The sequence below is a fragment of the Phyllostomus hastatus genome, unplaced genomic scaffold, assembly GCF_019186645.2.
Source record: "Phyllostomus hastatus isolate PE091 unplaced genomic scaffold, TTU_PhHast_1.1 phas_contig_283, whole genome shotgun sequence".
NCBI classification, from domain to species: domain Eukaryota; kingdom Metazoa; phylum Chordata; class Mammalia; order Chiroptera; family Phyllostomidae; genus Phyllostomus; species Phyllostomus hastatus.
In genome coordinates this window covers 7,110,610-7,125,202 of record NW_025333833.1, presented here as the reverse complement: position 1 = coordinate 7,125,202, position 14,593 = coordinate 7,110,610, and the positions used below count along the sequence as shown (strand labels likewise).

General features: G+C 53.2%; 1 protein-coding gene across 2 annotated transcripts in view; it reads right to left on the bottom strand.

The window, feature by feature from the left end:
• PAPPA2 (pappalysin 2) overlaps nucleotides 1–14,593 on the bottom strand; it is a 188,642-nt gene that overhangs the window by 39,082 nt on the left and 134,967 nt on the right. For both annotated transcript variants that reach the window (XM_045838564.1, XM_045838565.1), the window contains exon 18: nucleotides 77–239. In XM_045838564.1, the coding sequence (XP_045694520.1) occupies nucleotides 77–239 (163 nt within the window). The remainder of the gene's footprint in view (nucleotides 1–76; nucleotides 240–14,593) is intronic.

Here is a 14,593-nt window from a genome sequence, read left to right as displayed (position 1 = left end):
TCCTACTCAACATCCTTGGACCAGTCATCAAGACGAGGGCACAGCCTTATCCAGAAAAGGTTCCAGTCTTCCTTACCCTTTCCCGGTTACACTTGAGCACGCACTGGCTGCCGAGCTCGAAGCCGCGGGTACATTCATACATGCCTTCGAAGACCGGGGGCGGGGGCTCGCACACCACTGGGACGCAGCTGCCTCGCTCCCAGGTCCCGTCCGCCAGGCACTGGATCTTCAGGAGCTTGCTGGTAAGATACGAAACATAACAAAAGCCCATCAGACTCCCTCAGGGGGGCCATGGGAGAAGACTCCCGTATCTTTAGGAATACGAGCTAGGAATTCACAAACAGGCAGAGGCAGGTGGCTCTGTCAGCCACAAGTCCTCGCTCTCCAGTCTCATTTCTAAGTCAGGGAAGTGAAAAGGGCAATCCATGTACACGCACCAGGGACCATAGTGGCAAGTGTGACCTCTGATACAGTGCTCTCAGAAGAGATGGCTCAATGTCAGTGCAGGGTCTGGATTATTTTGAGTTGGGTTTTCTTGTGGCCTTTCATCTTGCCGCGTCCCATGCTGCAGTGCCCCGGGGAGGTGTCGGGTAGGGTGGGACACAGGGAGGGCTACACATACTCAGGGGATGCTGCGGAAGGGATCTGCGTGTCATCGGTGTTGCCATGGGGATGTCAGTGAAGCTGCCAATGTTTAGCGGTTCTCCGGAGCGGGGAGAAGGTGCAGCCACGTGAACCCTCTGCAGCGGCGGCTCTCAGCCCGAACTTCAGAAGGCCGAGAGCCTTGCTGCAGATCACCATGGTTATTGTGTTTGTTTGTAAGTGGAGTTTTTCCTTGGCAAGAGTTCGTGGCTTTCATCAAACACTCAAAGTAGACGTGACTCAACGCTGTCCTGGAAGGCGCGCCCTTCCTTCTTACGCACAGACGTGGCCCCCGGCCAGAGAGCTGCCTCCCTTGGAGGGAGCCGGTGGGTGACGGGAGGGGGTCTTACTGCCGAGGGTGCCATGCCATGCCCCGTCTGACTCGCTGCCAGTGTGGGGGTGCTTTCCACAGTGCCGTTTCAATGAATCCGGTTCTGATTCAAAATAGTCCTGGGTACAGATAAGTCTGTGATTCCAAAGCAGGACTAACCCCTTGGCCACTGACTCAACCACAGGGTGGCCTCCAGTTGCTGTTTTCTGATATCACGAGGCCCTTTGTAAATTTCAGCGTGCCCGACACCCCCGAACTCTTGACTGATGGCCGCACTGCTGCACAACGCCCCCCATGCACTCCCCCAGCACCTCAGGTTTGCACGAGGGTGACATTTACCACGCTGTTCTACAAGTGTGCACACCTGCCTTTCTCACTAGGTCGGGAGCTTCCTGAAGGCAAGGGTTCTTACGGTTCTTTAATCCACGAGAAATTAACTCCATCTAGCTTACATTAGGCGTCAATGAAATATTTGCCGAACTGAATCATTTAACCCAAGTTCCAGTGTGTGAAGGCACACTGGAGAGCGCACTACACACTTTAACAAACGGAACCATCAGAGCACTCCTCGTGAAAGTGGTATTGTTACTCCCGTTTTATAAGGGAACACACTCAAGGACGTGAAGTAATGTGCCCAAGATCCTATAGGACAGAAAGCATTTCATTTCAGATAATTTAAGTAAATTTTAGTAGCTTAACGTATTTTAACCATATGCACTTGGAAATAAATAGTTATCCACTCCTTTATTCCTAGGAATATTTTAGAACAGGAATCTGAGTTTATGACCGGGATACTTTAGCACCGTGGTTTATGTGGACATGTATCTATTCTCCGCTAATAACAAGTACTATTCTGGAGCTGTATTTCAGGCATCTGGCAAGACACCTATGTACATTATTGCACAAAACCTCCCAAACAGGAGTTGAAGGTAATATCGTCACCCACGTTTCAGAGAAGGAAACCGCGCTGGAGGGAGATTGAAAGCTGGCTCAGAGATACACCACCAGCGACCAGCAGGACCTGGACCAAAGCTGTTCCCTGGCCAGAGCCTGTGGCCTCGCTGCGGGGCCCTTCTCCACAGGCTTAATTGGCTCTACCATTGGCCCAGACACGCTCTGCAGTCCACTTAGAATACCAGCAGCATCTCCTTCCCACTGGGCATCCCAGATGTCCTTTGTCTTAAGGCCACAGTTCTCAGTGTGGCGGAAACAAGAGGCTCCTTTAACACTTTTGCACTGAGGAACAAACTCCATACACAACATTACACAAAGCTTAGCCAGAGCTCCAGACATTTTACCCGTGAACACACTGGGCCATCATCACCCAGACCCAGACACAGAGTGCCCGCAGCCCTTGGGTGCCCCGGGGTGCTTCTGCCTGGTCGAATCTGCCCGCTCCCCGCACCCCGCACCCCGCACCCACGCCATTCTGCCTCTCCGCAGCATTGGCCGCTCTCGCCCGTTCTTGCGTTTCGGATAAAGGGAACCCCGCATGATGTACTCTTTAATAATGACTTCTTTCCCTAATGGAGGCTGTCACCTTAAAATCTCTCCCCAAATGTATTTCCAGTGAAAGGGTCGCTGTTGTTTTTACTACATGGAAGCCCCTTTATCTTTGTTTCTGCCCCTCTCCTGGACTGGACTCTTCCCTCTCCTTTCCACTACAGAGCTTATATCCTCCTGGGGAGTCTCTTCCTCCCACCACCTGCCACCACTGAAACCCTTCCCCTGCCCCCACTGAATGATGCCCCCGGCTGGAGAGAGCAGGCCTGGGTACTGACGCCAGGGTCGCGGCAAGGCTGGCAAACCTCGCACGGCAGCACAGTTAGAGAGGAAGGAAGACCCTCGCCTGGCCAGGACGGTGATATTCTGACTTCACGTGGTATTTTTCTCTCAATTGCCTGGGGCACTTCACCCAGAGACACAGTCCTTCCTTTCCCTGGCATTCGACAAGGTCAGTTTCACGCAGCCCCCTGCCTGTTAATAACCTCAGGAGTGTGGGGAGGCTCGACACACTCGGGTGGCAAAGAGCGAGTGGGGTGTGGTGGCCTCACGGCCGGGAGTGATGACTCCTGGCTCCCTAGGAAATGCAGTTGCCTTTCTGCGGGGACCCCTGTGCCCACCCAACCCCTGGATCCTCCTCACAGCATCTTCTCCCTGGCCGGGGGGGAGGCGGGTAGCTGCCAGTGGCCATCTCTCCGTAAGCCTGGCACAGCCTCCGCACCTCCACCTGATGACGCACTTCAGGTCCCTCCTCAGACTTCTCACAAAGCATCCGCGCCTCAGGCCCGGCGGCCAGGGCTGTCTCCCTGGCGATGCCTGTCCACCCCCGCTTGTGGCCGGAGATCCCAGGGCATGCAGCAGGCACCTGAATGCGACTGGGTCCAGCCATTTTGCACTGTGGTTGTGGCGGGAATTCTGAGGGTCCTGGATTCCCCCCTGCACCGAGAAACTGGGTCTCTGCACAGAGCCCCTGAAGAGGACTGTCACCTGTACGGGCAGCAGGACTGTGACCTCCAGTGGTGCCATGGCTGCCTCTTCTAGTTTGCTGATGCCGAGGAAACACCCTGACCCTTTTAATGAAAAGAACCGGTTTATTTGCAACACTCCAGCTCCTTTGCATAGAGCGTATGCATAAAGAGCTGAGTGACACTTTAAAGTCATGGAAGTGAGTTCGCATTTCAAAGGACGCTGGCATTGGACACTGGACCAGGGCACACAAGCAGGCCTTTGGCAGGCCCTCCAGCCTTTCACGTGAAACATCCCACGCACCGACCATCAGCTCCCTGTGTTCTCTTCATCCCCGTGGAGCGGGAGAGGCGAAGCTGTCTCATGTCACAGGCAGGAAAGTGCACAGCGATACCCATGAGGTGACCCGCCCAGGGCCACACAGCAAGCAAGCCACCAGCTGAAGCAGCAAGAGCATCCAGAGTTCTGAAATCATGAGGCCACGCCCTGACTGTCAGACCAATGCTTCCCAAATGACGCTGAAGATGCACGGTGCAGAAGGCATTAAAAAAATCAACACCACTAGATCGACAGGCAGACAGAATAGGTACAGGTGAAACCTGTATTTTTAAAACTGCCAGCAGTTTTTAATACGTAGCCAGGTGGGAAAATTAAGAAAAATCTGCACTCCTTTCTTATACTAGCGAAATGAAGCCACAGGCATAGAAATCGGGGTGCAAAACCACCCCCTGAAACAACCCTGGTCCAAAGGCTGGTGCCCAGCAAAGGCCGGGCAGCCGCGGCCACACGACTAACTGAGCCGCTGGGACCACGAGGCGCTGTGGCCCAAGGAGGTTCGCATCTATTTTCCCTCCAGCGCCTCCGGGCAAATCACCTCGACTTCCAAGTCAGGAGACACGTTTTCCAGTTTCCAGAGCCCGTGGCGTCCACCTAGAGCTGCAAACCCAGCTGCGCTCTCTCCGCTTCGCGCCTCTCTGCCAGAAACAAGGATCGTGTAATCAGCGCTTGGCCGGAGGTTTGATGGATGTTGCTCGAGGCATACATGCGCCCGCCCCGTCTTTCTATCACCAAGGCAGGGTTTTTCGAAAGTAGTGTTTATTTTCCTTTGGAGAAAATAAAAGCATGACTGTGGACTCCAGGAGAATTATCGGGTCTTCGCTGATTGAGGGCGTCTGGTGTCTCCATCGGGCAGTCCCTCGCGAATAATTACAGTAACGGAGTAACAGCAGGACGTCAGGCGCCTACGAGGCCCCGTGCGGGAGTAGTTTCCCCTCAAACCCACCCAGGGCGGTGAGACGAGCGGCACCTGAGTTCTGGGCCCCATCATCTCCCCATGTGCTCTTCCCCGGTCAGTCCCAGCTCGGAAGTACACCGCCCTCCACCCCGTCACTCACACCTGAGCCTTGGGAGACATCCTTGATGCTACCGTGTCTCTCCATCTTGCCTTTCCCCCAGCCCCCACCTCATCTTGCTGTGCGTCGGCAAGTCCTCTCAGTTCTAAGTCCCAAAGAGCTCTGGAATCTGTCCCCGTTCCTCGTGCTCTGTTAGAATGAGCAGCTGCCGACCCCTAACAGTGTGCGGACGGTTCTGCCCTTAAGCCTGGCCACCCCGCACGTCTATCCTTAGACTTCCTGCTGCTAAATGCTAGGTCTCCGAACTGCCGGGCGCAGGAAGGCCTTGCCCCAGGTCTGCGCACCTGACTCAAGGTTGGGACCCCTCCTCCATCTATCTCTGCCACTGCCTTAACTGTCTTAACTTTCAGCCTCTCCCACGTCAAGTTCAACAGGCCCCCCACCCCCACTTAATCTCTTTTCCACGCATGGCCCCTCTCACACATTCTCCATACAGCGGACAGGGTTCCCTTCCTAACAAATCTGCTCGGGCTACCTCCAGATCTCAAAACACCCGGAGGTTTCGCTAACACAAGCGCATACAACTGCTCTGAACATGGTCCCGCCCTTCAGTGTATGTTTGAGGGCGTGAGGGTTACACTGAAAGGCAGGGTGAACTGAATCCAAAACACGGAAATGTAAAGTAAGAGTCTCTCGCCTTCACCATTGCTCATCATTCAGTTATTTGTCCACGGACAAGTTCTGCCATCGAATATTCACTGAGCACCTAGTACGTGCCCGCGCGTCATGTGAGGCCGTGCAGTTGTCGAACAAACACTGGCACTGTCATTAGGGAGCCCACGGGGAGCTGCCGACACTGCCTGGCGACGTGTGGGGGGTACAGGGAACACTTGGGCGTGGGCGCATTAGGGAGACAAGGAGGAGGGGTGCCGGGAAGAAGGGCGTGCGAGAATCCAGAGGTGTGACAGGGGGTGTCTGAAGCCCGTAACGTGGCCCCTGTGGTGGGCTGGAGGGAGGGTGGGGCCAGAAGCTCTGGCAGAGAAAGGCCACAAATGACACAAACTCAACTTCAGAAGGCAGGTTCTCCCACTTGTAAGAAATCCTGTGGTTACCTTCACTAAGTTTTCAGCTTAGGAACCCCTCCAGGTACTGGTACACCCATGCTCCTGGCCGGCTGGGCTCCCAGACGGGTGCGACCCAAGGTGATGACAGTGGGTAACACACATCCACACCCTCCCTCGGGCCTTCCCGATCGGTCACTGCATGTCACTGTTGCTGTCAGTGTTGTCAGAGAAGAGGAGCTCCTTGCATAGCTCCTTGTCCAGAAGCCATAGCAAAGATGACACCTCAGCCCAGTAACGAGACATCAGACTTTCTAGAAGGTTGAGACATAACGTAAGAACTTGGGAATAGATACAGGTGAGCCCTGTATTAGCAGTCCTCCTGATCGTTCGTCCCTCCGGTGAGGGCCTGAGGGACACGGCTGATGAACCCTCCCCTGGCCAACCCTCCTGGACTGCAGAGGGAGAAGTACCAGTGGCCCTGAGCGGCCCTGAGTGGCCGCTGCGCAGTTCCCAGCAGGAAGACAGCGGAGCCCGATGGTTCAGAGCAGATGATTCAGCACCCGGAGACTAACGCTCCAACTCCAGCTCTCGGCAAGTCTCTGACTTCTCATTAACCACCCGCCCTTCCTCAGTTTTCCTACCTGAAAAGTGGGGGCAGTAACAGCTCCCACACAGGGTCATTAGGAGATCATGTAAGTTAGTGTGCATAAAGCATGTGGTCCGGTAAGGGCTCAGCAAGCAGCAGCAATCATTAGCTCTGATGACCGAAGGACCTACTCAGCCACACTCCCCTCTGCGCACACCCACGCTGTGTGTGGGATATGAGTGTGAAGTGTTATTCTACTCAGTCTCTCCCACACCCCAAGCAATTCTTCACATTCCCGTCCCACCCAGAATCCTCTGGGAGACAGTTCATAAATCCATCTGGCCTGGGATGAGCCCATCACTGGAGACCGAAGGCCAGGTCGCAGCGTTGGCTCCCCAAGCTGAAGAGGGGCCTCTCGCCAGAGCCCGAGAGAGAGGGTGGGGGAGGGGAAAGGGAGTGAAGAAAGGGCACCAAGGAGAAAAGAGGACGAAGAAAGTCCTGGTGGCTTGTACAGAACAAGCCAGCGTTTCATCACTCTAGACTTGAAGAATTATTTCCTGATGAATCGAGAGATCAACAACAAGTATAAAGTCAAAAGAGGAAGGACAGTTGTACAGCAAAGCTGCTCCCGAGACTGGGGCTGAGGGCCACGGGGAAAAGTAGGAGTCCAACACACGCTCCGTTTCCAGGGAAGGCTCGCCGCCGGCCGCCAGCCGCCGGCGCCGCTGGGAGCCCACCGTGGAGAGCTGGCCGGCACCCACCCACGTGTGGGTCCGAGTGGCCAAGACCTGGAGCAGAGGCGCAGCCCTTTGAGGCCAAAAGAGGCCGTGATGAACGAGCCGGGGGCTCACGTTATCCTGCAATGGCACGAGAACTGAGTACTCGGAGGATAAACTCTGAAATGCATTTACTGTAAACACTAATTATAAAGCCAGGCACGGTTTTCATGGAAAGAAAACAAATTTCTATTTCTCCAAACTGCACAGGCGTATGTGGAGATTACAGTATGTCCCTTCACTGGAAAGTCATAGGCAGTAGATGTGTCTACATACATGTACACACACACAGCGCCTACTCTTATGGCATGACATAGAAATGAAAAATTGGGTAAAGCTGCTGATGATGATGATGATGATGACATCAATAAAAAGCAGCTAGTGATGAACTAAAGCTTAATATGACTAAAAGCTGTGTAGGTTCTTCATATCTATTATCTCCCTAAACCCTTAAAATGATTTCTAAGCACACCTATTTTCCATCATCTTCATTTCGTAAATAAGAACAGTGATGGTCAGTACAAACCAGAGGCCTGCCCCAGGCCAAAAGCTACTAAAGAGCAGACCGGGGATTCACACTTAGATTTTACTGACCCTGGAGCCTGCGTAATTAAACGCTAAGCCAAGAGATAATTCTGGGACTAGGAAAAGCTTCCCTAACAATTTCACGAAATCATCTTCTTTAGGAGTTTTAGAAAAGTTTTAATGTAAGCGTTAAACCCAGTTCTGGAGATCTTTAAAGACGTCCCGCAATTCTGTCTTCAGGAAGACCTGGATTCAGTTCTCGTGGGTGCGAAGGGAGGGAAGTGGACCAGAACCGGTCGAGAGGAAGAGAGTTCAGCCTTGAACATCCTTTCAGACCAGAAGATCCGAGTGTCACCCTCAGCACTTACTGCCCACGGAGACCGCGCCCGGGCAGTATGTGTTTGTTCACATGTCACTGCCTCTTTTTGATCCCCGATGGTAGTAAATTATTACATATCGTTTCTCTCAATGTTTTCACACCCTAGTGTCAACTCTTCTCAGGGATTCTGTTGAGATGGAAAGTGAAACATAGACGTTTAGAGCTGAAAGTCATTCAAGACTTTTTTCTTATTTTACAGATGTGGCAAAAAAAAAAAAAGCCCACAGGAGTACTTTGCTCAATCTTAAAAGTCTTATTAGCCAAAGACAGGGCTTTGGAGTTGTAATGGCTTTAACACCACACACCGGCTGAGTGATCTCAGAGAGCTACCCAACGATTCTCTGAGTCTCAGTTTCCTCATCTGTAATAGGGGTGACCATATCCTAAATGCACTGTTATCACATTACATCATGCTACAGATTATGATATCATAATAGATGACACTATATTATATATTATTTTATTACATAGTAATATATTCTTATTATATAATAAAAATGGTTTTGTCATATATTATTATATAACAGTTCATTATTTTCACTTTACTTCAGTACACAGTATCATTTTTTTAGATAATAAAGCTTACTAGTGTCACAAGAAGCACACATCACAAACAGGAGGAAGCAACGTCACCATCATCACCATCATCATCATCACCATCATCATCATCAACCCAACAGAACAGAGCCCGGGCCTCATGCTTTCAACTCTCTGCCACACAAATGACCTTTGTGTGTACAGACGGGTCAAGGCCACACATCTAGCTCCAGGGCCACCCCGGGCCCTCACCCCACAGTCAGACCAGCCCAACCCCACGGGAGAGGTTTACCGACCACACCTCTGGGAGACAGTAAAGAGTCACACGATGAGGCCTAGTTACTGCATCCTTGACCATGACTGTGTTTCCAGAACTTTCACAGACTTATGTGTGCTTCGGAAGAGCCGACCCGGTGGCCCACCCTCAGAAGGGACGGCTGCTCACAATGACTCTCAGGAAGACCTGACGGCCGAGGCCCTTTCGGATGGCATCTGGACGGATGACGTACGGCATGAGAGCCGATCTAGGTCAAGGTAGAAGGCTGGGGAATCACTTAGAAGTCAAATTAATTATGAGCCCTGGGAGGTTAACCTACCCTGCACACACAGAGATAACACCTCCCGAGAGAAAAGGTGACGATGAGGGTGAAAGAGAAGCATGGATACAGGGCGATCTTTCGGATCGCATAGAGGTTGAACACGTGTATTTCAGCTCCCTAGGAAGTCAGGTGAATAAAATAGGAGCGGCCAGTGATGGCACGTATGCGGAAGTAAGCTGCACAGGGGAAAAGAAAAGGAATTGAAACACAGCGTGTGTGTGTGTGTGTGTGTGTCAAAACGTGACTAAGAAAGAGCTCCTGAAACTACCTCATCTTTGCAGTTTCCTTGGAATTACAGTTGTTTTTCCTCCCTTACCTCCAGAAGTAAATAAGCCTCAAAGAAACATGCAAAAATCTGGCATGAAAAAGGAGCTGCTACACTAATTCTGGAAAAAAGGCAAACATCGCTCTGAATTCCGTCGGGCAAGTCAAAGTCCCACGACCAGTACTGCTCTCACAGGCACGAAGGTTCCTCCAGGCTGGCGCCTCTCCATTTTGGCTGCAGAGGTCAGGGACGGGGAGAGCTCTGCAACACACCAGTGCCTGGGGCGCCCCCCGCCCACCCCAGAGACTCTGCTGTGTGGGGTGTGAGCTGGACATTACGATGTTTAAAATCGCCCCGGGGGATACTAAGGTGCAGCCAGGTGGGAGAAGCACTGTTCTGGTGACATTTCAGAGAGGTCTAGTCCTCTTACTGTTCCCCTTCACCTCACAGAGCTGTGCTAACCAAGGTGAACGTCTGTGGGAGAAATGACGTTAGAGCTGTCTTTGGACCACGACCACTCCTTTTATGTCGCCAAGACGAGTGCTGGAAGGAACACATACACATACATTTTCAAAAGCTTTCTTCCACTCTAAGGCACTTGAAATAAAGATCACTACTTCTTAGGAAAAGCCCCCTCTTTCCTTCGCCATTTCTTAAAGTCAAAATCCTATCATGATTTTTCTTACACACTCAGTCTTTTCATCCATTCAGAAAGCATTTATTGGGTAAATGAGTGAGCAGTGCCTATAGGGACTGCCGGGCACATGATGCTAAGTAAACAAACACCCGTGCTCTGTTGCGGAACACAGACAGGTAACCAGACCACTTCTAGTCCGCGAGGTGAAGGACGGTGCCAGGGAGGTTCTGTGTGCAATGAGAGTCCACGGGGCGGGGCGGGGGGCACTTCCTACAGAGTGGGGTGACTCCTGGGCTTCCCAGATAAAGTCACACCTATGCTGAGCGCGGGAGGGCAGGACCAGCTAAGCCAAAGATCCCTGAAGAGAGGGCTGGGCAGAAGCAGCAGCAGCGCTCACGCAGGCCCAGGAGCACGCAGGCCGTGGCTTCGATGAGGGAGTTGCAGGCGTCCAGCAGCTCGGAGCCGGGGCTGCACAAGCCGCCGTGTGTGATGGGGGGAGGCGGTCTCCCGGGCACGGGGGAGCGATGAGCCCGGAGAAGCGAGCAAGGCCCAGCGAGACCAGGCAAGGCCTGGAGAAGACTCGAAGTGTCAGTTTTTGTCTCCCCCTAAATAAAAGGACAGAACGGCCAGCCAGCCGGTTTTATGCAGGGGAATTCGATGATTTGTTTTGAGCTTTCTGAAGGTCATTGCTGCTGAAAAGAAGCAGGTATATTGAACCGGGGAACACGAGTCAGAAAGATCAGTTCAGGACGGACAAACGACAGAGGCCTGTCACAGAGCAGGGCAGCAGGAGCAGGGAGAAGCAGGAGCAGGGAGAAGCGGGCCTGTCTGGGCGTCAGTGAGACGACGGCACCCCGTGGGGCTGCTGCCCGACCCGACTGAGAGTGAACGACAGCGAAGAGCCAGTCGCAGGCCATGAGCGGCTCCTGGACCAAACCGATCGCACGAACACAGGAGGACCGTGGGTCTGAAAGAGGTGACAACAAGCTCTGCTTTGCACGGTGAGACTCTGAGATGCGGACAGGGGTATCCAAGGGCCACGCCCACTGGCAGCTGTCCTAACGGACCTCCGGGCCCTTAAGGAGAGAGACTAGAGCGGGGGAGTGGATTTAGGGGCCGTCACCATGTGAATGGTACACGGGGCCACGGGGTAAATGAGCCTCAGCCCCACAACGGTGTGTGCAGACAAAGCAAGAGAGAACGTGAGCTCAGAGAAACCCAGAGAAACATGGAAGCAATGGGAAGAGACAGAAAAGACAGCAAAGGAAATGGAGGAGAGACAGAGCAGGAGGAGGATCCGGGACTGAGATGAAACAGATTCAAGGAAGGAGAGTTGCAAGGAGGCTGCTGTCAATCACGCCGTGAGGCAGAGCCTGACCCCACGTTTGACGGGGGGCTGCTGACAGCACCATGCCCCCCACCCGCCACGTGAGTGAGCCCCTCGGAAAGCCTGGGCACTTCCTCTCCCGACACCAGCAGGGAGCCAAACCATGCAGACACCCTCATCCAGGCCGACTCTCTAGTGGGCACCAGGGAGCTGCCAGCCAGTGTCTTCGCTAGCCTTGCCTCTCCCTGACCTTACCTCCCCCTGACCTCTCCAGCCACTTGAAGAGCAACCTGGGGTCCCCCCTGCTCACCCCAGAATGCCTCATTCTGTGAGGAATAAACCTTTTCAGGCTCTGGTTTGCATGAGGCACTGTTAGTTTCACACCCACCCCAAAGTTGGGGTGGGAGGGCCCATCCTGTCTCTCGGGGTGACGACACCGCCAGCCAAGTATCCCCACGTAAAGAACATGAGGCGCCAGCAGAGTCGCTGCCTCTGGCAGCTGGGACCCCCATAGCAGACTCTGCTCGAGTGCAGAGGGAAGGAAAGACCTGAGGGTCCAGCGTGGAGGACAGAAGAGGATGGCAAGATGGAGACAGTGAGTCGGACAACTGCTCCCCCAAGTTTCACTGTGAAAGGGAGGGAGGAGGACAGAGCGGTGGCCGGAGGGGGCTGGCCTGAGCTTGAACGTGGGAGGGGCCTGGGCATGATGAGGGAGCGGTAACCAGTGAGAGGAAGACAGCGGGTTCAGACGTAGGAGAGAGGAAGGTAAATGGGTTGAGAGAAAACTCCCAAGAGGTGATGGAGATTCCGGAGCAATAGGGGAAGGATTCGTCTTAGACGAGAAGAAGGGGAGGAGGATGTGCCCGGGTGCAGGCCAGCTCGCACACCTGCGGAAAGGCCCGTGCTCCTCGGGGAGGTGATGTGCTGGGAAGTGGGGGGAGGGGGGTATCAGGACTGGGGAAAACCCTGCAATGACCTTCAGGAGCAGACAGTGCTGGTCCTCAAAACACAGGCGAGTTTGGGCACAGGGTGGAGGGGCCGCACGCCCTTCTTACTACCGTCTGGTGGGAGTGCGGGTTTCCCCTCGGTCTGCCTACCCAGAAAGGTCGGCCTTAGCTTTCTTTCTTTTTTTAACTCTCTGCCCTCACACAAATTGCGATAACCTACTCTTTCTAACCCACGTTACCTTGCTTTTAAACTGTTTATCCCTTTACCTCATTACAGAGTCTAGAAAATTCAGCAAATATAAACAAGCAGAAAAAGAAAAGTTATATTCCCTACAAAGCCATGACGGTTATGGTTATTAATATCACACAATCATTCCAGCTATGGAAAAAGTAATAAAATATACTTTTAATGTGAAAAATGGGCACTGTGCCATTTAAAACCATCATTTTCCCGCTTTTATCCAGCTAGCGCTGCTTGCACAGGGAACGTTCGCCCATGTCTTCACCTTTCCTCCAAGCGTCTCGGACGGCGGCAGCTAGTCCTCAGTACGGCCGCACCATCGTGAGTCTGCGCCAGATAAAGGCCGTTCGTTCTTGTTTTACTGACCTTTTGTCCCCTCCAACATGCATTTAAAACCTCCTCGATTTTCCTCCGGGGAATCCGTGGCCTTTAGGTGACGCTGACTCCACCTGTGCCTTCAAGGTCAAAGACCTTGCCCCAGGACTAAGCCGTTGCATTTCTACGTCCTCAGGGATTAGACCACGGGTGAGCAGGACCTCCCCCAAACTCCAGGAAGAGGGACCAGGAAGGCAGGGCCAGGAGGAGGTGCCTGCTGGTCCCCCTCCCATGTTGCGCTTCCAGGAGGAGCGACACGCTTGAGGGAGGGGGCGCGGAGGCTGCATGCCTCCTGCGGCCAGAGCCTCGGTCTTATCCACGTACGTTCTTCACTCCCGACCCGGGGACGGGCACTGAACGCACAGCGGAGACTCTGCTAGCTGCAGCTGCTCCGTCCGGCCATCCCCACGTGGACTGGCACGAAGCTCACACAGGTTGGATGGGAGGGGAAAGTCGGATCTAGCGCTTGTGTTTCTTTTCTCTTGAAACAATGTTCAACAGACCTGAGAGGAAGCAGCAAGGGAATGAGCCTGGCTGATTTTTTAGTACTGGTTTCCCACTTTAAAAAAGAAATGAACAGCCCTGGCTGGTGTGGTTCCATGGATTGAGTGTGGGCCTGCAAACCAAAGGGTCGCCAGTTCGATTCCTGGTCAGGGCACATGCCTGGGTTGCAGGCCGGGTCCCCACTAGGTGGCGTGTGAGAGGTGATCACACATAGATGTTTCCATTGATGTTTCTTTCCCTCTCTTTCGCCTTCTCTTCCCCTCTCTCTAAATATGAATAAAATCTTTAAAAAAAGAACATCTTAAAAAACAAACAAACAAACAAAAAGTAATGTCCAGGACATGGATTAAACTGCTTTCAGTACATCACCTCCTTGCAAGCCTGTTGGAAAGAAATAATTACTCCACCTCACACTGTGGCTGCACACGCTGAGATGTATGGCCGTCACGTAAACACACGGTTCAGGGTCATGCCCACGGCCACTCACGAATCTGACCGTTGTGGGTTTTTCCAGTGCTTGCAGAACCGCACAAAATCGGCACAGGTCTGGGGGATCTCCCAACTATTTTTCTCGGTTCCTCGTCCCCCTGCCTGCACGTCCCAGAAAGAAGCTGAGGGTCCCCGATTACGCAGCTCTGGGCTCCGTCCACCGAGCGAGGAACAAGGCTGACGTGGTGCGTTGTGTAAACTCCCTGGCCAGTGACAGCGATTTACACCGACCTGCCGCCTGCTCTGTAAACAGGTACAAACTCAATTTAAAGCAGTTTACACAGGGCAGTAAACAACTTAATAATCTCTCCTTAACACGGCGCTCGTGAATGTAAATGTTTAATCCAAAACCGATGCTGACGCTGCGATGCAAGCTTCCAGCTTCCCGACCTAATGAGTGGTCCCTGCATGCCCCGCCCCGGGGTGGAGCCGCAGGGTCAGGCAGAAAGCCCACAGTTCTGGGGGGTGGAGGGTCTCACTGGGCTGGGAGAGGGCTAGAAACAATCCTGCCGCCCTTAGCTCTTCTTCCTGGTCCTGAGACTTCTCTC